At 36.5% G+C, this 27213-nt stretch overlaps 1 protein-coding gene across 2 annotated transcripts; it reads left to right on the top strand.

Annotated features, from left to right (window-relative positions):
• Positions 1–42: 42 nt before the first annotated feature.
• Positions 43–27213, top strand: DBF4 (DBF4-CDC7 kinase regulatory subunit). Of its 2 annotated transcripts, none has more exons than XM_005901263.3 (12): positions 43–334; positions 1521–1693; positions 10976–11155; positions 13321–13371; positions 13843–13912; positions 14123–14199; positions 16661–16697; positions 17474–17519; positions 21475–21603; positions 22050–22164; positions 24081–24205; positions 26031–27213. In XM_005901263.3, exons 1-12 carry the CDS (start codon positions 289–291, stop codon positions 27004–27006), a joined length of 2025 nt encoding a protein of 674 aa, XP_005901325.1. In that variant the 5' UTR covers positions 43–288; the 3' UTR covers positions 27007–27213. The 2 variants fall into 2 exon arrangements, with proteins under 2 accessions (XP_005901325.1, XP_070225823.1); XM_070369722.1 differs by having other exon boundaries at positions 17477–17519.

Below are 27213 nucleotides of genomic sequence, written 5' to 3' on the forward strand. Positions count from 1 at the left end.
GGGGGCGGGGCGCACGTATCGGCGCCGCGGCCGCGTGACGCGTTTTCAAATCTTCAACCGCCGAAGCCCAGTCGTTTTTGCTTTTCCTCTTCCTTCTCCGCGCTCTGGGGCCGGATTCGGCCCCGGAAACCAAGCCAGCGGGCGCGGCATCTCTACTGCGTGGGTGTGGTGGCCCGCGGAAGGGGAAAGGCGACCGGCGGGTCAACGGACCTCGAAGAAGCCGAGTTTTCGCGGCGGCCCGGGGCAACACCCTCTCCCAACCCAGCATGTAGGTGTTGGGCGGCTGCCATGAACTCCGGAGCCATGAGGATCCACAGCAAAGGACATTTTCAGGGTAGGAAGCCCCTCCTCCGTTTGCAGTCCCTTTAATCCTTTCCTCCCCTCCTGGTTCCATTGTTGATTCTAAAGAGTTCTCGCCCTGGGGCTCTCTGCTTTTCTGCCTGACATGTGCGTCCTGCTCTGTGGCCTGAAGGAAGGCACGGTTCAGGGAGCAGAGGGATCTCGGCCCCAAATTCCTCGTCGTATGGTCGATTATAAAACGAGAAGACAGTGTGCGGACCCGGGAGCCCGCCGGGGCTCCCACAGATGCTGCGACCCTTGGAGGCTGCAGATCGAGCCTCGGTTTAAAAGCAGATGTGTTCGGGGCTTTTCGCTTCCTGATTAAATTGCGGATTTTTGGTCTTATGAAGTTGAAGCAAAGTATTTTATTTCAAACACACCTTTGCTGTTTTCAACATTATAAACAGAAATAAAAGCAAACTCTCATTTTCAGGCACTTGTTAAGTAGTCCGGCCTCCAAGTGTTTCTTCCTAATATATAGTGTGTGTGTGTTTATGTACAGTATGTATACATGGTCTCCTACTATAAACAGATTTGAGTTCTTTAATTTTTAAGCAGCTGTTTGTAGCTTAGATCTGTTTTCAAAAGAAAGAATGAAATAAATGGTGATTTGGTTCTTCAAGTGGACCGTTAAGTTTTTTTAATATACACTGACTCTACATGAAACTTAACCTTGAGCAGTCAGGAACCTTTGAGGACTAGGTCAGTACCAGTTTTGAGTGTTCAACAGAATGCCAGAAGCTCAGTAAGTATTTGTTGAGTAAATACTCCATGGAGTTTACATCCTATGAAAACTTTGAAATTGGTTTTATATAGTTCTATGCCTTAATGCATAAAACAGGATTAAATGCATGAATATTTCCTGCAAATCAGTTCCTATGAACAATAAACGTTTTGTGACATACAGTATCTGTTTAAAGACTATTTTGCCATTATCCTAAGTGACACTACAGAGGAAATATATTAAAATGTTAATGCTGAATTAGTAGGATTATATTTTTCCCTCTGTGATATGATTATTACATAAATTATTTTTTAAACAGTAGGTGATGGACAGGGAGGCCTGGCATGCTGCAATTCATGGCGTCGCAGAGAGTCAGATACGACTGAGCGACTGAACTGAACTGAAAAATTTTCTGTCTGCGTAAAGCATGATCTAATTCTAATTTTTTAAACAACAGGTGGAATCCAAGTTAAAAATGAAAAAAACCGACCATCTTTGAAATCTCTGAAAACTGATAACAAACCAGAAAAATCCAAATATAAACCTCTCTGGGGTAAAGTATTTTACATTGACTTACCTTCTGTCACCACATCTGAAAAACTGCAAAAGGACATTAAGGATCTGGGAGGGGTAAGTCAAATCCATGCACTTTGACCAAAAAGAAAAACTTTCTAACTTATAATCATTTAAAATTTTTCTTTTGGAAAAAAAAGGTATAACCATATAGCACCAGGGGCTTCCCTGATGACTCAAAAGATAAAGAATCTGCCTGCAATGCAGGAGACGCAAGTTCAATACCTGGGTAGGGGAGATCCTTTGGAGAAGGGAATGGCTACCTACTTCAGTATTCTTGCCTGGAGAATTCCATGGCCAGAGGAGCCTGGAGGGCTATACAGTCGAGGGTCACAACGAATTGGACACAACTGAGCAACTAACACTTTCACTGTTTACCAAGCTTAAATTTTTTATCATCTGTTTATCATTAATGCAAAGTCATGTAACTTCGGAAACCTGACAGAACTTTCAGGTTTCTATCTGGTGTAAAGTTCACAGTGTGAAAAATGAGACACCCTTGTCCTGGAGGAACTGCTGATTGCCTTTTCATTGTAATGATGGGATGTCCTTCAGATGGCAGGAGCTCTTTGATTGTGATTATTAGGAAGCTAAATATAAATAAGATGGTATTTAGAGAACAAGGAAAACCTGTTTAAACCACAAAGATTTAAAGTTTCTTTTGACTGATACAGACTCAAAAGAATGAATGTCACTAAGGTACCACTTTTGGTTTATGAATATGGGAAATATGCTTCTTTCCTACGTTATACATTTGAGTATTAGAAAATTTGGATAAATTACAAGATTTTTTTAGGATTAAGGGCGATACTGGATAAATTTTGCCAAGGTTAAGATTTAATTTCCTGATTCTTCCTGCTGTACTTTGAGTTTGTCTTGGTTAGCATTTTTTAATATGAGAAGGCAATGGCACCCCACTCCAGTACTCTTGCCTGGAAAATCCCATGGACGGAGGAGACTGGTGGGCTGCAGTCCATGGGGTCACTAGGAGTCGGACACGACTCAGCGACTTCACTTTCACTTTTTACTTTCCTGCATTGGAGAAGGAAATGGCAACCCACTCCAGTGTTCTTGCCTTGAGAATCCCAGGGACAGGGGAGCCTGGTGGGCTGCCGTCCATTGGGTCGCACAGAGCTGGACATTACTGAAGTGACTTAGCAGCAGCAGCATTTTTTAATAATATGAGTAAATCCTGCCATAATGAGAATAACAATTTGCTGAACATGTAAGAGGTTTTTTGGAACTATTTACTGATATTTTACTTATTCTGTCTTTGAAAAACTATTCTACTGTTTTGCTGTTTTCTTAGACTAAAACATTGTCACACACTTGTCATAGTAGTAGCATGTTATCAGAATAACCATATGACTGCATTCCTAAAGGTTATGTTTTGTAACCTAGCACCTTTGAATAAAGGATCCTTTCATTTTAAAAAGTAAGTACTCAAGTGTTCAGAGAAGTTAAGTGACTGGCTCAGGGTAGAATCAGCCTAATTTCCAGACTCACATGCTATTGCACCATTCTGTTCCTCTAGAATCCATGGCTACAGTGGAAAAACTCATTAACCCTACTGATGTAAATCAGTAATTTTAGATTTGCGTTTTTAGCAGTGGAGCCCTTCAAACAAAATCATGTTAAGAAGACCAATGTATAAAGCCACTGCTCTAGCTAAAAGAGCAGTACAGAAGCTCTCATCCCTATAGCAGTTCCTGAGACACTTGCAAGAACCAAATTTTGAGTTAACTTATACATTAGATAATAGTTGAGAGTTGGTTTTATCAAATTTTCATCCTAAAATGGTTTGAAGTAGGCCAATGAAATGAAGAGCGTATTTCCCCAGAGCTGTGGATTTTGCACTGAATTTGATTATTCTTTAATTTCTCTTAAAAACTTTTAAATCAAATTCTGATCTCCCCAACACACTACCTTTCCAATAATTCATTGATGTCATGATTTCTGTCCCTAGCACAGTACTGTTTTCTATCACTGAAAAAGACTGTTAAGATCTCAAATGTGAACTATAAAGGAACTTTGACCTCCATACACTTAAGTTTTAAGATTCAACTCTAAGAAATAGTTCCATAGATATTCCTTGAAAGGATTATGCTTACTATTTTTATAATTACTTAAATCCTTTATCCATTTGTAATTTATCCTGCCTCAGGCTATTAACAGTGTTAGTCTGTTTTAAAATGGTCTATGCATTTTTTTCTCTCATCTTAATGAAAACATCTGGTTCAGTCGCTCAGTCATGTCCGATTCTTTGCAACCCCGTGGACTGCAGCACACCAGGCTTCCCTGTCCGTCACCAACTCCCAGAGCTTGCTTAGACCCATGTCCATTGAGTCAGTGAAAACATCTAAATACACTTTTTATTTGGAGAATACACTTCTGAAAATTAAACCACTGAGAGCACATCAGGAAAGTCTGACATAATGGGAAAATATCTTTAATAGTGGAAAGGAAGACTGCTATTGCAAAACCATCCATATAAAGGCCCATGTCTAAACAGTGTGGGCTAAAATAAGAGAGTTGGGAAAGAAAAGAGATATAGGGTCAGATACCTTACCATATCATGGACTTGAGGATAAAGTTACTTGTTTTTGATGTTCAGTGTAACCTTTGAGTCATTAGAAAATAAATTTTGAGTTTATACTTTTAAAGACCTAGATTCAATAATAGCTAATAAAGACTGACAAAACTAAGTTAATGGTACAGGACCCAGTATTAAGTATTTTGGTAGATTCAAAAATGAATCTGATACCTAGTCCACCTGCAATTTCTAATCAAGTAGAGATGGCATTGTTACAATTGTTATATAACAATGTTAAAAGGGAAAGATTATTTCCAACTGAGGAACCTTGGAGGCCATTATATGGACACAATTTGAACTCAGCTTTGAAGATTGATTATGATTTGAGCATATGGAAATTCATTCAGAAATTATTCCACCAGTGTTTCCCATATGGTAGCACTTTTTAAGATGACAGGGATGCAAAAATTAGATGTAGTCTAATCCTCTATGAATTCTCAGCCTATAGGAACATCAGACGCCTAAATAAATAAATTGCAGTATAGCACTGTCAGTGCTTTATCAGAAATTATGTAGAAATTGCCATTAGAATACAGAAATGGAAATTATTAACTCTGCCTTTTACAATTTATAGCAATGATAAAGTTTGAGCTGAATCTTGAAAGCCTAGTAGGAATATACCAGGTAGAATGAACGAACTAAATAGAAGAAAGAGCATACATAAAATATATGTATGTGTGGTTTGAGCAGCTGTTAATAATAGAGTATGACTTGATTTTGGGATTTAGATGGGGGAAATAGCAAGAAACAATGTTACATTGGGACCAGACTATGAAAGATATTTTGTTCACTACTAAAGAGTTACAAGAGGTGTAGGAAATGGAAAACCAAAGGAAATGTGGGTACTAGCATAATGAGTCAGACACGACTGAGCGACTTCACTTTCACTTTTTACTTTCATGCATTGGAGAAGGAAATGGCAACCCACTCCAGTGTTCTTGCCTGGAGAATCCCAGGGACAGGGAAGCCTGGTGGGCTGCTGTCTATGGGGTCACAACGAGTCCAACACGACTGAAGTGACTTAGCAGCAGCAGCATAATGACAGACATACAAACCAATACAATAGAAGAGAGAAACCAGAAATCCTCTCATAGTCACCTGATTTTCATCAAGGTTGCCAAGACCATTCAATGGGGAAAGGATAATCTTTTCAACAAATGCTAGGAAAACTGAATATCAACATGCATAAGAATAAAGTTGTACCCTTACTGTACATTATATGATGCAGTTAATTAAAAATGGATCAAGATCTAAAACGTAAGAGCTAAAACCCATAGAGGAAAGTATTGGGGAAAATCTTAATGGTATTAGATTTGGCATTGATTCCTTGACTATCATACCAAAAACACAGACAACAAATGAAAAAAAATAGATAAATTCGACTTAATAAAAATGAGGTTTTGTGCATCAGAGGACTACTGTCAAGAGTAAAAAAGACAGCCCACATAATGAGAGAGAAAAATTTTGCAACTTTTTTCTGTTTGCAATATCTGTTGATGGATTAATATCCAAACTATAAAGAGTACAACTCAACAAAAATCAACCCAGTTCAAAAATGAGGCAACGACTTGAGTAGACCTTTCTCTAAAGAAGATATATATAAATGGCCAATAAGCACAAGAAAAGATGTGCCACATCACTATTCAGTTCAGTTCAGTCGCTCAGTTGTGACCAACTCTTTGCAACCCCATGAATTGCAGCACGCCAGGCCTCCCTGTCCATCACCAACTCCCGGAGTCCACCCAAACCCATGTCCATCCAGTCAGTGATGCCATCCAGCCATCTCATCCTCTGTCGTCCCCTTCTCCTCCTGCCCCCAATCCCTCCCAGCATCAGAGTTTTTTCCAATGAGTCAACTCTTCACATGAGGTGGCCAAAGTACTGGAGTTTCAGTTTTAGCATCAGTCCTTCCAAAGAACACCCAGGACTGATCTCCTTTAGAATGGACTGGTTGGATCTCCTTGAAGTCCAAGGGACTCTCAAGAGTCTTCTCCAACACCACAGTTCAAAAGCATCAATTCTTCGGTGCTCAGCTTTCTTCACAGTCCAACTCTCACATCCATACATGACTACCGGAAAAACCATAGCCTTGACTAGATGGACCTTTGTTGGCAAAGTAATGTCTCTGCTTTTGAATATGCTATCTAGGTTGGTCATAACTTTCCTTCCAAGGAGTAGGTGTCTTTTAATTTCATGGCTGCAGTCAGCATCTGCAGTGATTTTGGAGCTCAAAAAAATAAAGGGAAATGCAAATCAAGACCCCAGTAAGACAGACATAGAAAACCAACTTAAAATTAAACAACAAGTTCCTACTGTATAGCACAGGAACTATATTCAGTATTTTGTAATATACTATAATAGAAAAGAATATGAAAAAGAATATATATATGAATGTGTAACTGAATCACTTTGCTGTACACCACACACTAACACAACATTGTAAAATAACTATATGTCAATCCAAAGAAGCAGTGTGTTACCACCTCACATCCATTAGGACAGTGACTGTCAACATAGGTGTCAGTGAGGATGTAGAGAAACTGGGACCCTTGTGCACTGTCAGATTGTAAAATGGTGCAACTACTATGGAAAACATGTTGTTTCCTCAAAATAATAAAGAAAGGAATTATTATGTTCAAGCAATTCCACTTCTGGGTATATATCCAAAAGAACTGAAAGCATCTTGAAGAGATAATTTATATACCCATGTCCAGAACAGCATTACTCACAGTAACCAAAAGGTGGGGGAAAAAAACAGATATTAATAAGCAGATGAATGGGTAAATGTGGTTTATACGTACAGTTCAGTCGCTTAGTTGTGTCAGACTCTTTGCGACCCCATGGACTGCAGCATGCCAGGCTTCCCTGTTCATCACCAGCTCCTGGAGCTTACTCAAACTCATGTCCATTGAGTCGGGGATGCCATCCAACCATCTCATCCTCTGTCGTCCCATTCTCCTCCTGCCTTCAATCTTTCCCAGCATCAGGGTCTTTTCAAATGGGTCAGCTCTTCGCATCAGATGGCCAAAATATTGGATGTTCAGCTTCAGCATCAGTCCTTCCAATGAATATTCAGGACTGATGTCCTTTAGGATGGACTTGTTGGATCTCCTTGCAGTCCAAGGGACTCTCAAGAGTCTTCTCCAACACCACAGTTCAAAAGCATCAATTCTTCGGTGCTCAGCTTTCTTTCTAGTCCCACACATCCATACACGACTACTGGAAAAACCATAGCTTTAATTAGACGGACCTTTGTTGGCAAAGTAATATCTCTTCTTTTTAATATGCTGTCTAGGTCATAGCTTTTATTCCAAAGAGCAAGTGTCTTTTCATTTCCTGGCTACAGTCACCATCTGCAGTGATTTTGGAGACCAAAAAAGTAAAGTCTGTCACTGTTTCTGTTGTTTCCCCATCTATTGGCCATGAAGTGATGGGACCAGATGCCATGATGTTAGTTTTCTGAATGTTGGGTTTTAAGCCAACTTTTTCACTCTACTCTTTCACTTTCAACAAGAGGCTCTTTAGTTCTTTGCTTTTAGCCTTAAGAGTGGTGTCATCTGCATGTCTGAGGTTATTGATACTTCTCCCAGCAATCTTGATTCCAGCTTGTGCTTCATCCAGTATAGCATTTCTCATGATGTACTCTGTATATAAGTTAAATAAGCAGGGTGACAATATACATCCTTGACGTACTACTTTCCCAATTTGGAATCAGTCTGTTGTTTCATGTCCAGTTGTAACTGTTGCTTCTTGACCTGCATACAGATTTTTCAGGAGACAGTTTAGGTGATATGGTAGTCCCATCTCTTGAAGAATTTTCCACAGTTTGTTGTGACCCAGACAGTCAAAGGCTTTGGCATAGTCAATAAAGCAGAAATAGATGTTTTTCTGAAACTCTCTTGCTTTTTTGATAATCCAAAGGATGTTGGCAATTAGATCTCTGGTTCCTCTCCCTTTTCTAAATCCAGCTTGAACATACGGAAGTTTTCTGTTCACGTACTGTTAAAGGCTAGCTTGGAGAATTTTGAGCGTTATTTGCTAGCATGTGATATGAGTGCAGTTGTGCAGTCGTTTGAACATTCTTTGGCATTGCCTTTCTTTGGGATTAGAATGAAAACTGACCTTTTCCAGTCCTGTGGCCACTGCTGAGTTTTCCAAATGTGCTGGCATATTGAGTGCAGCACTTTGACAGCATCATCTTTTAGGATTTGAAATAGCTCAACTGGATTTCCATCACCTCCACTAGCTTTGTTGGTAGTGATGCTTCCTAAGGCCCACTTGACTTTGCATTCCAAGATGTCTGGCTCTAGGTGAGTGATCACACCGTTGTGGTTGGAATATTATTCAACACTGAGAAGGTATGGAATTCTGTTCCATGCTACATCATGGGCAAACCTTGAAAACACTGTTACATGAAATAAATCAGACCCAAAAAGATAACTACAGGATTCTACTTATATGAACTACCTAGAATTGTCAAGAGACTTCCTTGATGGCTCAGCAGTGAATCCATCTGCAGTGCAGGAGATATGGGTTTGATCCCTGTGTGGGGGAGATCCCTTGGAGAAGGAAATGGCAACCCACTCCAGTATTCTTGCCTGGGAAATCCCATGGACAGAGAAGTCTGGCTGATTACAGTCCATGGGGTCATAAATGAGTTGGACACAACTTAGTGACTAACCAATGACAGAATTGTCAGATTCACAGAAATAGGAAGTAGAGATTAAAAGAGATAAAAAGGCTGGTGGGAGGGGTAATGGGGAGTTACTGTTCAGTGGGTACAGTTTCAGCTTACAATGATGATCAAGTTCTAGAAATCAATAGTTCAGTTCAGTTGCTCAGTTGTGACCGACTCCTTTGCTGTTCATCACCAACTCCCAGAGTTTACTCAAACTCAGGTCCATCAAGTCAGTAATGCCATCCAACCATCTCATCCTCTGTCATCCCCTTCTCCCGCCTTCAGTCTTTCCCAGCATCAGGGTCTTTTCCAATGAGTCAATTCTTCCCATTAGGTGGCCAAAGCTTCAGCTTCAGCATCAGTTCTTCCAATGAATATTCAGGACTAATTTCCTTTAGGATGGACTAGTTGGATCTCCTTGCAGTCCAAGGGACTCTCTTCTCCAGCACCACAGTTCAAAAGCATCAATTCTTCGGTGCTCAGCTTTCTTCACAGTCCAACTCTCACATCCATACATGACTACTAGAAAAACCATAGCAATGACTGAACGGACCTTTGTTGGCCAAGTAGTGTTTCTGCTTTTTAATATGCTGTCTAGGTTGGTCATAGCTTTTCTTCCAAGGAGCAAGCGTCTTTTAATTTCATGGCTGCAGTCACCATCTGCAGTGATTTTGGACCCCCAAAAAATAGTCTGTCACTTTTTCCATTGTTTCCCCATCTATTGGCCATGAGGTGATGGGACCAGATGCCATGATCTTAATTGATAATGGGATGGTTATTAAAACATTGTGAATGTACTCAACGTCACTCTATTGTACACTCAAAAATGGTCTAAAAGGAAAATATTGTTAAATATTTTATCACAGTTTTTTGGTTTTTTTTTAAAACGTGGGAGATTGGGCTTCTCTTGAAAAACTGGGACTTCTGTTAGTGTGAGGGCCCACATATTTATGAAAAAAAATTTTTTTAAGAGTATTTGATATGTAATTGTTCATTTGCATTCTTGATGACCCTTGTAGGCATTTGAGTTTGTAATCCTTGGCATATATAAATGTACTTTATTTACTGGTGATGAAAATGTTATTCAGAAAAAGACGTAGTGATTTGTATTTAACCAAGGCAGCTGCTGGTCTTAGCGACAAATTCTATGTAATGCTTAGATGAAATTAAGTCATTATTACATAGTTTGTTTCACTTTTATTATCCTCATTTATGTTGTGAGATGCTGTAGAAATTAGATACAGCTGTTTAAAATATTTTTAGCTTCATTTATGCAAATAGTTAATTTTCCTACCTTTGAATGGGAGTGATTTTCAGCATTGACTTTGGTATATGTGTTTATTAATTCAGGCAGTGGTTTTCAGACTAGGGAAATTCTCTTCAAAATAGTCATACACTCTTAAGGGTAAAGGTTTCCTATCTTTTAGTAGTTTCTCTTATGGAAAGATATTATAACTTTATGAGTTTGAATTGTGCTGTCCATTACTGTAGCCATTAGCCAATTGGCTACTGAAATTTAAGGTAACTAAAATTAACCAGGTTAAAATTCATTTGCTCAATCACATTACATTTCAAGTACTCCATGTGGCAATGGCTACCATATTGAACAATGGTGATAAAGAACATTTCCATCATTACAATGCATTCTACTGGACAGTTCTGCTTTAGAGCATCAACGTGAATCAGAATACCTGTGTTCACACAACATTGTATATCAGCTATACGTCAATTAAAAAAATTTTTTTTAAGGTTAAGAAAAAAATACCTTTATTCAAGTTCCTTTATGACTGGCGTAACCTCAGGTAGGTGCCTTCACTTCTCTTCTATTTTCTTCTCCAGTACCATGGGTTATGTGGATTAAACTAATTATTATATATAAACTACATGCTGTTCTTGGGTTGTTAGAACTCCCCTTGTACTTTCTCAGGACTCAAGGCTCAGAATAATACAGCATAGAAATTTAGAAAATATTGAATATATTTCAGATTGACATTTCCTATTGTGCCTAGCATATGAAACAGTTAATGGTTTATATGAGTTCCTTAAAAATATTTTTTTTTTCCTTTAGCGAGTTGAAGAATTTCTCAGCAAAGATATCAGTTATCTTATTTCAAATAAAAAGGAAGCTAAATTTGCACAAACCTTGGGACGAATCTCTCCTATACCAAGTCCAGAATCTGCGAATACTGCGGAAACCACATCACCTCATCCCAGCCATGATGGAAGTTCATTTAAGTCTCCAGATACAGTAAGTCTCTTAAATATGCTTTGAGACTCTGAAAGGCTATGCATGAGTGAGTGAAAGTTGCTCAGTTGTGTCCGACTCATTGCCACCCCATGGACTCTACAGTCCATGGAATTCTCCAGGCCAGAATACTGGAGTGGGTAGCCTATCCCTTCTCCAGCAGACCTTCCCGACCCAGGAATCGAACCAGGGTCTACAGCATTGCAGGCGGATTCTTTACCAATTGAGCTATGAGGGAAGCCCCTGAAAGTCTATAGGATGTTATAATTAAGAGTGGGCTGACAGCAGAGTTCACCTAGGTAGAATAATATCTACATTAAGTGTATCTACATTAAATGTGGCTTTCTAGTTGTCCATAAGGCTGCTGTTGTATATAGAATGGTGATTTTTTTCTCCTAATAATACTTATATAGTCCTACTCCAGGGGGCTTCCCAGGTGGTGCAATGGTAAAGAATCTGCCAGCCAATGCAGGAAACACAGGTTCACACCCTGCGTTGGGAAGATCCCCTAGAGGAGGAAATGGCAACCTACTCCAATATTCTTGCCTGGAAAATTCCATGGACAGAGGAGCCTGGCAGGCTACATACAATACATGGGGTGGCACAGAATTGGACATGACTGGTTGACTGAGCACAATCATACTCTGATTCCTAAAATACACCCTTGCATTTAGTGATGACTTATGTTTAGAGTAATTTACAACTAAAAGATGACAGCAGGTCATTTTTTAAAGAAGGAATAGACGCCTTTTGTTTGTTTCAGAGCATGGTAAACAAACAGTAGCCCAGGGGCCAAATACAGCCTGCTGCCGATTTTTTTATAGCGTGCAAGCTAGGCATGTACATTTTCAAATGGTTGAGGGGACATTCAAAAAGAATACTTTGTGACAATTGGCAGTTATATGAAATTCAAATTTCACTGTTCATAAATAAAAGTTTTATTGGAATACAGACATACCCATTCATATAGGTATTGACTGATTGCTTTACTGCTATAAAAGTAGAGTGGGATAGTTGCAACAGAGACTATATGGCCTGCAGAGTCATATGAACATGTACTGTCTGGCCCTTTAAAGAAAAAGTTTGCCAGCCCCTGGTCTAGATTTACTGACATCACTTCAGTTCAGTCGCTCAGTCCTGTCTGACTTCTTTGTGACCCCATGGACTGCAGCACGCCAGGCTTCTCTGCCCATCACCAACTCCTGGAGTTTACTCAAACTCATGTCCATCCAGTCGGTGATGTCATCCAACCATCTCATCCTCTGTTGTCCCCTTCTCCTGCCTTCAGTCACATCACTACCACTCAGTTGTCAGTAAGTTGTAAGATACAGTGAAGGGTAAATTAAATTGATTTAATTGGTTAGGAAAAGCAGAAGAGATTGGAAAAATACTGTTTATCTCATTTTTAAATTGAAATTAATTAAATAATTTTAAATATCGTCCCCATTTACCTCATGTAGCCATTTGGGAAACAGGGACACCTGGAGGCAGGGAAGAACAGGTAAGAGAAATGAGTTACACAAGAGAAATCACTTGGGAAAAAAGAGACAAATATATAGAAGAAAAAAGTCAAAGAAGGAGAGACCTAGGAAGCCTCATACATTCTTTCAGTTCCTGCTTTTTTTGAGGAACAAGGTTGTACAACCGTGACTAGTTCCAAATTAGTTGCTGCTGATAGCATTTCAACTAATTTTCCTAATGTCTTATTTAAAACTGAAGCTGTGTAAAAACCAATATATCTAGTCTACTCATATCATTAGGTCTTCAGTTAAACAAGAAATTAAAAATGTAAACTTATATTTAATTACAGACGGAATCTCAAATCAGTCTATTTTATTTTTCACGTTGAATAACATTTACTACAGAACTGACCTTGGATCTCATTCAGCTGAGTTCAGTTGCTCTACTTAAAAAAGAAGAAACAAACTTTTTCATCAGAAATCTAATTGCAAACAAAGACTGTAAGGGGATCAGTTTTTACCATATATTTATTACGCTGATGGTAATTAAGACTTGTGTAAATAAAATGTATGTATTTTAAAGCTCATGTTTATATTAAAATTCACTTTTAAATTTTATCTACTTTTGCTCATTTTGTCTTTTTAAAATTTTTTCCAGTAAGGCACTATGTATAACTATAGTTTGGTTGTTCTTTGGTCTTTCTATAGGTGTGTTTGAGCAGAGGAAAATTATTAGTTGAAAAAGCTATCAAGGACCATGTAAGTAGGAATTTTTTTAAAATTCACAGTGTTTATTCTGTTACTAGAAACTGAAATATAAAATAGAGATGTTCCTGAAATCTTTTCCTCATTTTTAATAGAAAAAGCCTAAATATCAGCATGTGTCTTGTTTTATGCTTTTCATGAAGTAACACCTCCATCTTGTGGCCTTTTAAAGTATTACTGGACACTTCTGAAGCTTGTGGCATTCTGTGATTTAAAACAAAATAATTTCTTGAAACTATTAACTGTAAGGCTACAGGGTACATTGTCAAGAATATCAGAGTGTATTAATCAGGAATGGTTTTAGAAATTCCAGAAGGAAAAACTGCTGTCCTCATGGTTATTGTAATTGTGTAGGGTCTGTTCTGAATAACCATAAGTGATATTAAACTTCAATAATATTTTTAATTTAGCTCATTTAAAATAGTAATTTCCTAGAAAATCTGTCAAACTTTTTTTTTTTAACAGGACTTTATTCCTTCAAACAGTATATTATCTAATGCCTTATCATGGGGAGTAAAAATTCTTCATATTGATGGTAAGGATTTTATTACTGTTTTTGACAGTATTTGCTCTAAGTGTCTATCTGTCTCTTGCTTCCTAATTTTAGATAGTGAGAGTTTTAATAGTAAGACATACCTGTAACATTAATTCTTTCATCTAAACTTAGTACAATTTTAAGAAAGTAGCAGTGTTTAACTGCAAAGGCAAAAATGCTAATCTTAAACCCTTCTTTCTTTTAAAAAAGACATTAGATATTACATTGAACAAAGGAAAAAGGAATTGTATTTACTCAAGAAGTCAAGCACTTCTGCAAGAGATGTGGTATGTTATTTTCCTTAATTTTTAAACTAATTAGAGAAAATGATTAAGCTTGGTTTTTAGTTATGTATCTATAAACTTTTTTGCCAAGTGGAAAATATTACTGCCAGAATATACAAGGGGTAATCATGTATACTGTATACATATTCTGTTATCTGAATAAATTATTGCCTATCACTTTAGGATTTACTCATACGGTGAAAGTTGTTTCAGGGATGGTTGGCATAGTTTTATTTTCTTCTTTGATGGCTGCTACCGCTAAGTCGATTCAGTCGTGTCCGACTCTGTGACCCCATAGACGGCAGCCCACCAGGCTTCCCCGTCCCTGGGATTCTCCAGGCAAAAACACTGGAGTGGGTTGCCATTTCCTCTTTGATGGCTACTGGAGCCAAAAGAACAGATATTTTTGTTCATTCTGAAAGAAAACACCATGACTGACATATTGCATGAGAAGCTCCTAATGTGTATAATACACTCCTTTCAGGAACACAAATAAGGAGGCTTACTTATCAAGTTCTCTAATTTCTGTCATATAGTATGACTATCTGGCCTAACCTCAAAATATTTGTTAAACAAGTGTGTTGGGCATTAACGTCTGTTAGACCTAATGCTCTACATCTTCCGTTTCTTCTCTCTTGACTAGCTTCCTTGACAAAGCCTCTGTATAGAATCTTGCCTTCATGATCCTTTAAAACAAACCTCTTCTGTCCTTTAAAACAATAAATACAATAAAAACTTCCTTGACCTCACATCCCTACCTACTATTTAATCTTTATATCATCCAGGCATTTGACATTTCCACTTTTACACTTCCCATTCACTTTTCAACCTGTACTACTGACCAATTTGGCATTTCAGGTGTGCACTTTTTAAAAACCAGTCATATTGGTTCTCTCAGCTACTGTTCACTTCCTCCTTGAACTTATTTTCATCTGGAACTTCTCTCATCCCTTTGCTTTCTCATAGTTGTCATATCTCACAACATTCTTTTGTGGTCTGGTTTTTTTTCACTCAATTGTTGAATGAATCTAAATGGTAAATAAATTTTATAGAAGAATGTATATAAAGACATGAAGCCATATGTAAGATGGCATGTTTGGAAAATTTTCTGTAGTATAATACAACCTGATCTTTGAGTGTGAAAGTGATAAATGAAGCTAGAAAGGTTAGTAGGTTAAGATAGGTCTTTGAACACTACGTAGAGTTAGATTTTATTTTTAAGAGTTTGGAACATGACTGAGAAATAACTAATAGAAGAGGAACCTGGTTGGATAGCTATTTTGGAAGGATCCTGTGATAGCCAATTAACGATATTTCCTTGCAAGACTGATCATTTTACTCTCATAGTTCTACCTTTTCCAAAATGCAGTAGAGTTGGAAATCATACAGTCTTTAGCCTTTTCAGATTGGCTTCTTCACTTACTAATAGGCATTTAAAGTTCCTCCATATTGTTTTGTTACTTGATAGCTCATTTCCTTTTGTTGCTGAATATTCCACCGTCTGGATGTGCCACAATTTACCCATTTACTTTCTGAAAGACATCTTGGTTGCTTCCAAGTTTGGCTGCCTGTGGCACCTTTACAGCTGCAGTGTCTTAACTGGGGTCCACTCTCATGTCAAAACTGAGGGAAAAAAGAAAGAGGAAATAATACAGGGATTCCCTTTGTACTCTTTCCTGGCTCTTTGTAGCCAAAAAGATGAGGTTTGTATAGGAGTTACAGCCACTGACTCTGCTATTGCTGCCAATCTCAGGACTAGAGGTCCATTCTTCAAGAAGCATTGCAAGAGAAAAGAGAGTAGGAGAATAGAAAATATATCCCCCATCCCCTTACCCTTAAAGATAATTTTGACTTCCTTCTGCAGTACACCTACTTTTGTTTACTTTTAGTCCTCAAGTAGTAGTTCATTGAATTTTGTCCAGTTTTTATTGTCATCACTTCATATGGGGAGTGACCATATAGAATATATTCCATCTTGACTAGAATTAACAGGCTAATAAATTTTTTAATAATTCTTTGATGAATTTATCACAAAGGTTTTGCTGAATAAGGACATAAAAATAATTAACATGACTATTTTTAGATTATTCTTTTAACCATGCTTTTTCATTATTGGTTGATTTCTTTCTGTGAAGATAAAAACCAATTATAGCTAAAATGCAAGGTATGTGTTGGGTGTACTGTAAAAGTAAGCTTGGGTTACTAAGTTCCATACCAGTGGTTAAGATCTTTAATTCTTGAATCATCTTTGTTTCCTTTCATTTCTTTGGTTGAACTGATTTTAAAAAGCAGCATTTTCTCGTTTTTTTCCCCCCATGAAACTACAGTAATCAGCCTTCCTTTATATAGTTCTTTTTCTATATGGTTTTTTAATTTTAACGATATTGAACAGTTGTAGTACCTGTTTTCCCTTTTCAAGCCCAGTGTTTTCACTATATATCTATATTTCCCCCCACCTCTCCAGGGGAAGAGAGTAGGTGTTGGCACTCAGAAAACAAAAAGTAGGTATTTTGATTTTCTTAAGTGTGCATGTTTTGCTAGAAAATAGAACAAACATAAAAAGTCTACTGAAAAATCATGTAACCAACCCTTTAAATGACTTATTCAGTGGGTTGGTAGCCTTTTACCCTATGGCTGTCTGGTGAAGCCTGCGGGCTTTTGTTGGAATAATTTTTTATACATTTTTAATTCATCATATTACTAAGAAAATAAATGATATTGAAATTCAGTTATCAGAATATTTTTCAGTGTACAATAGTTATATACTTGTTTTTATTACACATTAAAAAGTTCTACCAGAGATTATAATTGCTACTGTAATTCGGTTTTTAAATGATGAGTGTAAATGATGCTTTGAAATATTTGTAGTAACTAATATGATATGGAAATGTTCAACTGGTATCAAAATTAGAAGCACTGCTAATACTACTGTGTCCCTTAGTTATGTGCAGAATTGGAGGAAATGTTGAATTTCGGTTAGAGACTAGTAAACATGAAATTCAAATTTTCCTGTTTTTAGCTCAAAATTCTCCTGAATTCTACTTATAGATCCTTTGAGGGATTGATTCAGTTTAAGAATTTCAGAATATAGACAGAGAGTTTGTTATTTTGGAAATGGATTTATAAGATACCTTACCTGAAGCTGAAAATTTCAAACTGAAATGAAATGGGTAATGGATACATAGTTGGATTATTTTAGCCCAAGAAGTTTTGTTAAAAAATTTTTAAAAATTCTGGATTTGTAAGTACCTAATATCATACTTTATATATTCCCAAGCAGGTAGACTCAAAAAGCCTTTTGTAAAGGTGGAAGATATGAGCCAGTAAGTATCTTGAATTCAATCTGTATGATTTAAAAGGAGAAAATATTTGATTAAAGGAGAAAATCTAATTAAGCTATTTCCACTAATACTCTTAGGTCCCTTTATGTTAGATTTACATGATACTAATATGCATGTGGCACAGTTTCAAAAAGGAGCATTAGGGCAGCAATGGAGCAGACATAGAGAACAGACCTATGGACACGGTAGGAGGAGAGGAGGGAGAAAGGGAGATCTATGGAGAGAGTAACAGGAATTTACAGTACCATATGTAAAACAGATAGCCAATGGGAATTTGCTGTATGACTCAGGGAACTCAAACGGGCCTCTGAGACAGGCTGAAGGGTGGGGCTGGGAAGGAGGTCCAGAAGGGAGGGGACATGGGTGTACCTATGGCTGATTCTTGTTGATGTATGACAGAAAACCACAAAATTCTGTAAAGCAATTATCCTTCAATTTAAAATTTTTTAAAAAGCATTAATTACTTTGTGTTTGAGGACTGAATTTAGTTTCAGTAGGTTTTAGATAATAATTACTTAAAAATATAGTTTAGAGCAACCATGAGACCAACTCATTTTTCAGTACTTCAAATAACCCTTCTCTGGCTGAATGTAATACCATACAATTTAGTTAAAGATTTACTTAAAGATTGCATTTACATTTTTGAAAAAGAGATTATTAGTTACTACTTGGAAATGTAAAATCTGACTATAACATCTAAGTTGATAGTTTTCTTAAACTCATTCTGAACCTCTGTAACATAATCTTAATGAAGACTACAGACATAAGTAAATTAATTTGGCATGGGAGAATTAGATTTCTCTTAACATTCTACTACTCATTTAGACACATGTGATTAATTCTCTTAGGTACTCCCTGAGGTGATAAAGATGCGTTGAACACTTTTTATTAAATGTTCTGCTGTGACAGAAAAGTACAATTTAAAATTAGGCCTAGAGAAGCATCAATAAGTAGAAAGACAGTCCATGTTCATGGATTGGAAGACTTATTTTTAAGATGTCAGTACTACCCAAAGTGATCTACAGATTCAGTGCGGTCCCTATCAAAATCCCAATGACTGTTGTTATAGAAAGAGAAAAATCCATCCTAGCGTTCATATGGAATCTCAAGGGACCCTGAACACCCAAAGTAATTTTGAAAATGAAGAACAGAGTTGGAGGTCTATACTTCCTGATGTCAAACTTACTACAAAGCTGTAGTAATCAAAACAGTTCAGTACTGACATATAGACAGATGTATGAACCAATGAAATAGAAGAAAGAGCCCCAAAGCAAATCTTTATATGATCACATGATTGTGGACTAGGGTGCCGAGAGCATTCAGTAGGGCAAGGACAGTCTTTTTAATAAATGAAATTGAGAATACTAGATAGCAACATGCAGAGAAGAATGAAGTTGAACTCTTACTTTATGCAATATATAATATTAACTCAAAATGAATCAGAGACCTAAAACTATAAAGCTTTTGGGTAAAAAACCATGAGTAAGCTTTATGACATTGGAATTGGTGCTGATTTCTTGGATATGACACTAAAAGCAGAAGCAAAAAGAACTAAATTTTACTACATCAAAATTACAAATTTCTGTGCCCAAAGAACCCAACACAATGAGAAGGCAACCTATGGAAAGGGAGAAGAAAGTTGCAAATAATGTATCTAATAAGATGTTACTATAAAGAACAACAGAAAGTCAAATGACCCAGTTGAAAAAGGGGCAAAGTTCATACATTGATTCAGAGATATACAAATTACCAACAGGCATATGAAAAGATGTTCAACATTACTAATCATTAGAGAAATGCAAATCAAAACCACAGTAAGAAATCGGTGAAGTTGCTTAGTCGTGTCCGACTCTTTGCGACTCCATAGGCTGTAGACCGCCAGGCTCCTCGGTCCATGGGATTTTCCAGGCAACAATACTGGAGTGGGTTGCCATTTCCTTCTCCAAAGAAATCTAATACCTCACAACTATTAGGATGGCTACTGTTTTGAAAAGAAAAAATGAGTGTTGGTGAAGATGTGGAGATACTGGAACTCTTGTGCACTATTGGTAGGATTATAAAATAGTGTAACCACTTAGGAAAACCATATAGAGATTTCTCAAAAATTCTGAACTGTATGATCCATGAATTCCACTTCCGAGTATATATATCCAAAAGAAACACACAGTTGTGAAGAAGTACTTGCACATGCATGCAGCGCTACACTATTCACAATAGCCAAGAGGCAGAAGTAACCAAAATTTGTTCATCAAGAGATGAATGGATAATATGGTGTATATATATACAGTGGAATATTGCTATGCTTAGCCTTGCTCAGTCATGTCTGATTCTCTGCAACCCCATGGACTGTAGCCCACCAGGTTCCTCTGTCCATGGAAATCTCCAGGCAAGAATACTGGAGTGGGTTGCCATTCCCTTTTCCAGGGGATCTTCCCAACCCAGAGATCAAACCCAGGTCTCCCACATTGCAGGCAGATTCTTTACCATCTGAGCCACCAGGGAAGCCCCCGATGGAATATTATTCAACTTTAAAAAGGAATGAAATTTTGATACATACCACAATATGGATAAACTCTGAAGACATTGTGCTTAATGAAATAAGAGGAAATTACTGCATGATTCTATCTAATGAGATACCTAGTGTAGTCAGATTCATAGAAACAAAGTAAAATAGAATGGTGCTTGTCAAGGTCTGGTGGAGAAGGGAGAATAAAGAGTTACTTATTTTATATGTGGATTCAAAGTTTCAGTTTTGAAAGATGAAGAAAGCTATAGATATGAACAGGTGTTAAGAATCTAAAAACATTGTGGATATATTTAATACAAGGGAAAATGAAGAGTTACTTATTTTGTTGTATATGGATACAAAGTTTCAGTTTTGAAAGATGAAAGCTTTAGATATGAACAGGTGTTAAGAATCTGAAAACATTGTGAATATACTTAATACAACTGAATTGTGTTCTTAAAAATAGTAAATATTTGGAATCAAGATTGCCAGGAGAAATATCAATAACCTCAGATATGCAGATGACACTACCCTTATGGCAGAAAGTGAAGAGGAACTAAAAAGCTTCTTGATGAAAGTCAAAGAGGAGAGTGAAAAAGTTGGCTTAAAGCTCAACATTCAGAAAGCTAAGATCATAGCATCTGGTCCCATCACTTCATGGCAAATAGATGGGGAAACAGTGGAAACAGTGTCAGACTTTATTTTTCTGGGCTCCAAAATCATTGCAGGTGGTGATTGCAGCCATGAAATTAAAAGACGCTTACTCCTTGGAAGGAAAGTTATGACCAACCTAGATAGCATATTCAAAAGCCAGAGACATTACTTTGCCAACAAAGGTCCATCTAGTCAAGGCTATGGTTTTTCCAGTAGTCATGTATGGATGTGAGAGTTGGACTGTGAAGAAAGCTGAGCACTGAAGAATTGATGCTTTCGAACTGTGGTGTTGGAGAAGACTCTTGAGAGTCCCTTGGACTGCAAGGAGATCCAACCAGTCCATTCTAGAGGAGATCAGTCCTGGGTGTTATTTGGAAGGAATGATGCTAAAACTGAAACTCCAGTACTTTGGCCACCTCATGCGAAGAGTTGACACATTGGAAAAGACTGATGCTGGGAGGGATTGGGGACAGGAGGAGAAGGGGATGACAGAGGATGAGATAGCTAGATGGCATCACCGACTCGATGGACATGAGTTTGAGTGAACTCCAGGAGTTGGTGATGGACAGGGAGGCCTGGCGTGCTGCAATTCAAAGGGTCGCAAAGAGTCGGACACAACTGAGCAACTGAACTGAACTGAACTGAAAGATAGTAAGTTTTAACTGATTTCTATTGTTTCAGACTTCAGAGGAATTATATGATTTTAAAATATAAGACTTAAAGCATGTTTTCTTTCATCATAAAGATTCTCATGTGTTTGTTTTTTTACTCTTTTAGGCTTTATAGGCCATTTTATCTTCAGCTGACCAATATGCCTTTTATAAACTATTCTATTCAGAAGCCCTCCAGCCCATTTGATGTAGAGAAGCCATCTAGCACCCAAAAGCAAACTCAAGTTAAACTAAGGTTGGTTTTACCTTCAAGCAGTTTTTAATCTTTTTAATAAATACTTTAAATAATTCATTTAATGCTGTGGGGGGGGGGTGTATGTGTGAGTGATCACTATTAAGGTTTCTCCTTTGGATATTTTTCATGCCCCTTTGCTAGATTTAAAGTCTGAATTTTTTTCATTGTGTCACATTTAGACACTTTAGATTGGGGTTTGAGAGGAGAAGCTAAAAAATACTTAAAAATTATTAAAATACATTGTTTCTCTTCAGTGATGAGATAATTCTCCTGAATAATCATTAAATTCTCATTTTGCTTATTAAAAAGAAAAATGGTTAGAAGTATTTGTTTATATAAATCTCTGCAGATTATAGCAGATGTTGTTTAAAGTCTAGGACTGTAAATTTTTTTTTTAAGTATTCCCTGTGTTCAGTAGTTAATCTTTTACCATGTATTTCTATCAGGATCCAAACAGATGGTGATAAATGTGGTGGAATTCCAGTTCAATTCCAGTTAAAAGAGAAGAAAAAAAAGGGATATTGTGAATGTTGCTTGCAGAAATATGAAGATCTTGACATTGTAAATATGATTTTGTATTCAGGGGGTTGATGTTTCCAGAACTATGAATAATATCTGCTGTATAAATTTTAGCTTATTCTTTTGATTGTGGTTGGTAGCTTCGTAATTATGAAGTAGCATATACTTCTTTTTGATAGAATTATCTTATATTTTAAGAACCCCAACTGGGGAAATATATATTGAAAAGTCATTTTTATCCAGTCAACAAATATTTATTGAGTGGTTACTGTGTACCAATCACTGCTCTGAGTGAAAAGCATCATACAAAAGAGACCAATTCCTGACCCTCGTGAAGATACATTCTGTGGAAGGGGAGGAGAAAGAGGTAACCGTAGGATAAAAGAATAGTGAGGCATATATAGAGAACATTACATCAGTGCTATGAGAAAGCAGGAATAGAAGATCTTGCTGTTTATTTAGATTAGACAAGGAATTCCTAATTGATAAGGTGATATCTGAGTAGAGACCTGTGTGACTTTGAGGGGACAGACTTGTGAATGTTGAAATAAGCAATGCAGAAATGGTAAAGTAAACTGATGGGATCAAAGAACAGATATTGGTGGACTAAACAATGGTAGCAGAAGTGGTCAGACATGGTGAGACTGTGGATGTGATTTAAGGCCAAGGAGGCTTGCTAATTGATTGGATGTTGGGAGAGACAGAGGAGATGAAGGGCCATGGCTGTGAAGTGCAGTATTTCAGTCCTTAGCAATTTACAAATGGGCAAGAGATCTACTAATGGGAGGATGAGAAGAAAGTGGAGACTTTTTTTTGCAATAGCAGAAAGAGAAATAGATGAAAATGTATGTGGTCTGAAGAGAAGATGGGAACAATTACATTTGTAAACTGATAAAAAAAAAAGCAAAAGAGCTTTGGATCCAGGCTAGCCCAGGTTTGAATCCTGGCTTCCTGCCTCTGTGACTTTAGACAATATCTGGCACTGTGCTTGTTAAATATTAGCTGTTATTGTTTGAATGTTAATTTTTAAAATAATAGTTAGGTCTGTTTTGGTACTTGGTTTTGGTAGAAGATAGTGGGAACGTTGAGAAAAAGTACTTGAAATATCTGATTCATAAACTATACCTCTGTCTTCAGACTCTAAATTGAATTTAGACTCTAAATTGAATTTATAAATTGTTTTATAACAGAAGTTTGTGTCACATTTTTGTGTTCAGTTTATCTAATAAAGGAGGAAAATAGTTTTAAATTATTTTTAATCAAAAACTGAACTTTCTCAAAAATATTTCGTCTAAGTTTTATCTCAATACACTGAACTTGTTGACTTTGTTCTTGACCACCCTTAAAATGAAGAAGGCCGTCTCGGTACTCTCTGTCATAAGTACTGGGTAATTGAGATTATTTGCTTATCTCAAAAATGTTGTTTTTATTCCCAGCATTAGTTGTACTTTTTTTCTTTTTAATTTATCTTCTAGATTCTTATTTTGGGTTCTTATATGTTAAATAACATTTCATGTATTTTAATATTTTATAAGCTTTACCTAACTTACTACTTGGTGGTAATTATATAAGGATAAAATAATGTAGTAAAGAGAAGTCTTTCCAAAAATATTAGCATACTCTAAATGCTCATAGCATACTCTAAATGCTGTGTTTCTGTTTTTCTTCAGCTTTATTTCATTTTCTGATGTAACTCCCTCATTTTCAGTTCCCTTAAAACCACAAATTCATTAGTACTTGATTCTTCTCATTGGAAAATGGAAGACTGAAAACCAAAGTAGTTTTAGTGGTTTCTGAGAGATAACTTTTATTCTACTTATTTTAAGTTCTGATAAAGGATATTTCTTTGGAGTAGTTATTAGAAACTTAATTTTAAGTGCAAGAAAATATTAGAAAACCTGAACAAAAAAGTATCTATTGCTTTTAAAATATAATTATTATATACTTTTTTGTTTTAGCATCTTCTGAGTGAGCAACACAGAAACTTTGCACAGAGTAATCACTATCAAGTTGTTGATGACATTATATCTAAGTTAGTTTTTGACTTTGTGGAGTACGAAAGGGACATGCCTAAAAAGAAAAGGTAATTTATCAACCTAAGTTTTAAGACTATCAGACTATTAAACTAAAAATAAATCCAAAGTTTTCTGTTCTTAGAAGGATTATAATTTCAGGATATAAATATGGTTAAGAACTGATTACTTCCACCACCAAAAGTGCTTACCTTAGATTACTTTTAAGGCTCTCTTCTTAACAGTATAGTCAAAAAGAGGAGTTGGCAAAAAATACAGAGAATTGTTTTACGCTTTGTGAACCACAAGATGTCTATTGCAGCTACTCAGCTTTGCCTCTGTACAATGAAAGCAGCCACAGACAGTAAAGTAAATGGGTATGGCTATGTTCCAGTAAAACTTTATTTAAAAAATAGGTGGCACACTAGATAGATTTGGCCCCTCATCTAGACCATCTCCTTGGACTCAAAAAATAGAACTTTTTGTTATTCTTAAGGAGTTTTAAGAAATTCTTCTACTTCTGTTAAGTCTTCTTTATACTTTTACTAGATATTTCTGCTCTGCTTGCTGATAAAAGTTGTGTCAGTACCTTTAATAAATATTAAATGAATACAGTGCTGTTCAATATACAGTAACTGTACATTGACAAACTAAGCCTCATTAAGTTTATACCAATAAATCTAAAATTTTTAAAAATGCTTTCATGTGGATATACCCTAGAATTGGTAATAATGCAGTAGGTTGTTTACTCCTTATATCTGTTTCTAGACCAATCATAAATGCATAAAGACTACTAAACATCGTATTTCTGCAACATTCAGAATGACTGCTCATGATTGATTTAATAGAATATTTGGGGAGGAAGCATATCTTCAACTATTAAAACGTATATAGGCTATGGTAAGAATGTGGAATTTCCTAAAAACATTCTGCAGCAAAATTCTACACTAGTACTTATACATCAACTGGTTATTCCATAATCAGTTATCTTATTACCTGCACAATTTTTATCTCTACAGGCAAGTCACCTAAACATCTCTGGACTTTCAATGGAGAGAGTGGTGTTGGACTAGTGTTTTTATATTTTATATCCTCCATTTGTTCAAGAGGAGTCTTAAGTGAAAGTATCAAAATAAGTAGAAAAGGAACTCTTCTGGTTTTGAAGGGGCAGTTGGACTTCTGTATTTTTCTTTGTTATCTATGACATGTATAACAAAACATAATTAGTGAGCTGTTGTAACCACATGGCTCAGTGGTAAAGAATCTACCTGCCAATGCAGGAGACATGGGTTCAAGCCCTGGATTGGGAAGATTCCCTGGAAGAGGAAATGGCAACCCACTCCAGTATTCTTGCCTAGGAAATCCTATAAACAGAGGAGCCTGGCAGGCTACAGTCCATGGGGTCACAAAGAGTAGGATATTGAGCACACACACACAATACAAAATAGCATCTCAAGAATATTAAGAGGCTCTATGAAGAAGAGAGTGTCAGGTCAAATATGTGTATGAAACTTAAGGACTACTAATTTAATAAATCAAAACATGGAAGAAAATTTTTAAGATAATAAAAAAATTAGGAGCAGACCCAAATCCCTTCACCATCATCTTTCCTTGGTTTATATGGTCAAAGCAGTTTTAAATACCAAGTTCAAGATACTGCTTGCCTGTGGTAGAAAGTGGAAGAATGTGGATAAGGAGTGGCACACTAGAGTTTTCAGCTTTATCTGTAAAGTTTCATTACTTCAAAAACATCTAAAGCAAATTTGGCTAGAGGTTAAGAGTTCTATATTTTTGTAATGTTTTCTTAATTAAATTTCATAAACAGGTTTAAAAGATACTCAAAGAGTTTTGATAGCAATTATTTTAATTTTTTTCTTTTTTTTTTTTCCTTTGAAGAATAAAATACAGTGTTGGATCCCTTTCTCCTATTATTGCAAATGTTGTGAAAAGGTCTGGAACTAAAGAGCTGAAATTGCTGCATAATTCTCAGAAAGACTCCAGGGAAAATGTACATATGATGGAGCAGGGTTTCCTATATAAAGAACCTGTTCGGGAACCTGAACAAAAGTTTGTGTCTTCTTCAGAACATACCCTCCGCCGTTCTAGTGAACTGAGAGAACTTGATGATAAAACATCTCATAAATGTTCCATGTTAAATCCAGCTGAAAATAACGTAAAACAAAATTTTACACCTCTGCCTCCATGTAAAAGTAAACAAGAATACATTCTTGATGTTTCTGAACACAAATTAATTTTAAATGAAAGTGACTTAGAAGTAAAGGTAGATCACTGTCCATGTAGGCCACAGACATCTATACAGGTTTCTAATTTCAATACAGATGATAGCGCATCTCAATGGAAACAAAAGTTAGATACTGTGCTTTTTCCAGCAAAGCATCTGAAAGAAAAGAACCTTTATTCGGTATTTCATCGTGATTGTGACCTGTTAGCAATAAACAGTTCACAGGAGCACCTGACAATTTGGGCAGAAATTCCATCCGAAAGCCCTCCTGAGGAACCCAACACGTGTGACATCAAGAGTACGGATAGTTTGCCTTCTGGTAAAATCTGTCGGAAAGTGAAAATACCATTAGGAAGAAATAAAAAAGAAAACCTGGAACCAAATGTAGAGTTAGATAAAAAAAGAACTGAATTTCTTACTACACAAGAAAACAGAGTTTGTAGCTCACCAGTAAAATCTCTACTGGATTTATTTCAGACTAGTGAAGAGAAATCAGAATTTTTGGGTTTCACAAGCTATACTGAAAAGAATAATATATGTGATGTTTTAGATATTTTGGAAGAGGAAAATTCAAATCTGTTAACAATGTTTTTCTCTTCCCCTTCAACTTCTACATTTACTGGCTTTTAGGTTTAAAATAAATGCCTTTCAGAAGCAATGTAGATCATATTCTTGACATTTTTATAAATATGTATAAAAATTCTTAGTTTGGGGAATGGGGGTTTGCCAGTTTTGTTTACAGAACCAAATGTAAATATTAACAATAAAAGTGATTTTGCATTTTTCTATAGAATTGCATACCTATTTTAGAAAAAATGGAATAAACTTGTGACTCTA

This window comes from Bos mutus, chromosome 4 (assembly GCF_027580195.1).
Source record: "Bos mutus isolate GX-2022 chromosome 4, NWIPB_WYAK_1.1, whole genome shotgun sequence".
NCBI classification, from domain to species: domain Eukaryota; kingdom Metazoa; phylum Chordata; class Mammalia; order Artiodactyla; family Bovidae; genus Bos; species Bos mutus.

Coding starts and splice junctions, on each gene's coding strand:
- DBF4 (XM_005901263.3), top strand. CDS start 289: ATGAACTCCGGAGCCATGAGGATCCACAGCAAAGGACATTTTCAGG. Junction 14,200..16,660: donor GCACTTCTGCAAGAGATGTG/GTATGTTATTTT, acceptor CCACCTCTCCAG/GGGAAGAGAGTAGGTGTTGG. Junction 22,165..24,080: donor AATATGAAGATCTTGACATT/GTAAATATGATT, acceptor TTTTTGTTTTAG/CATCTTCTGAGTGAGCAACA.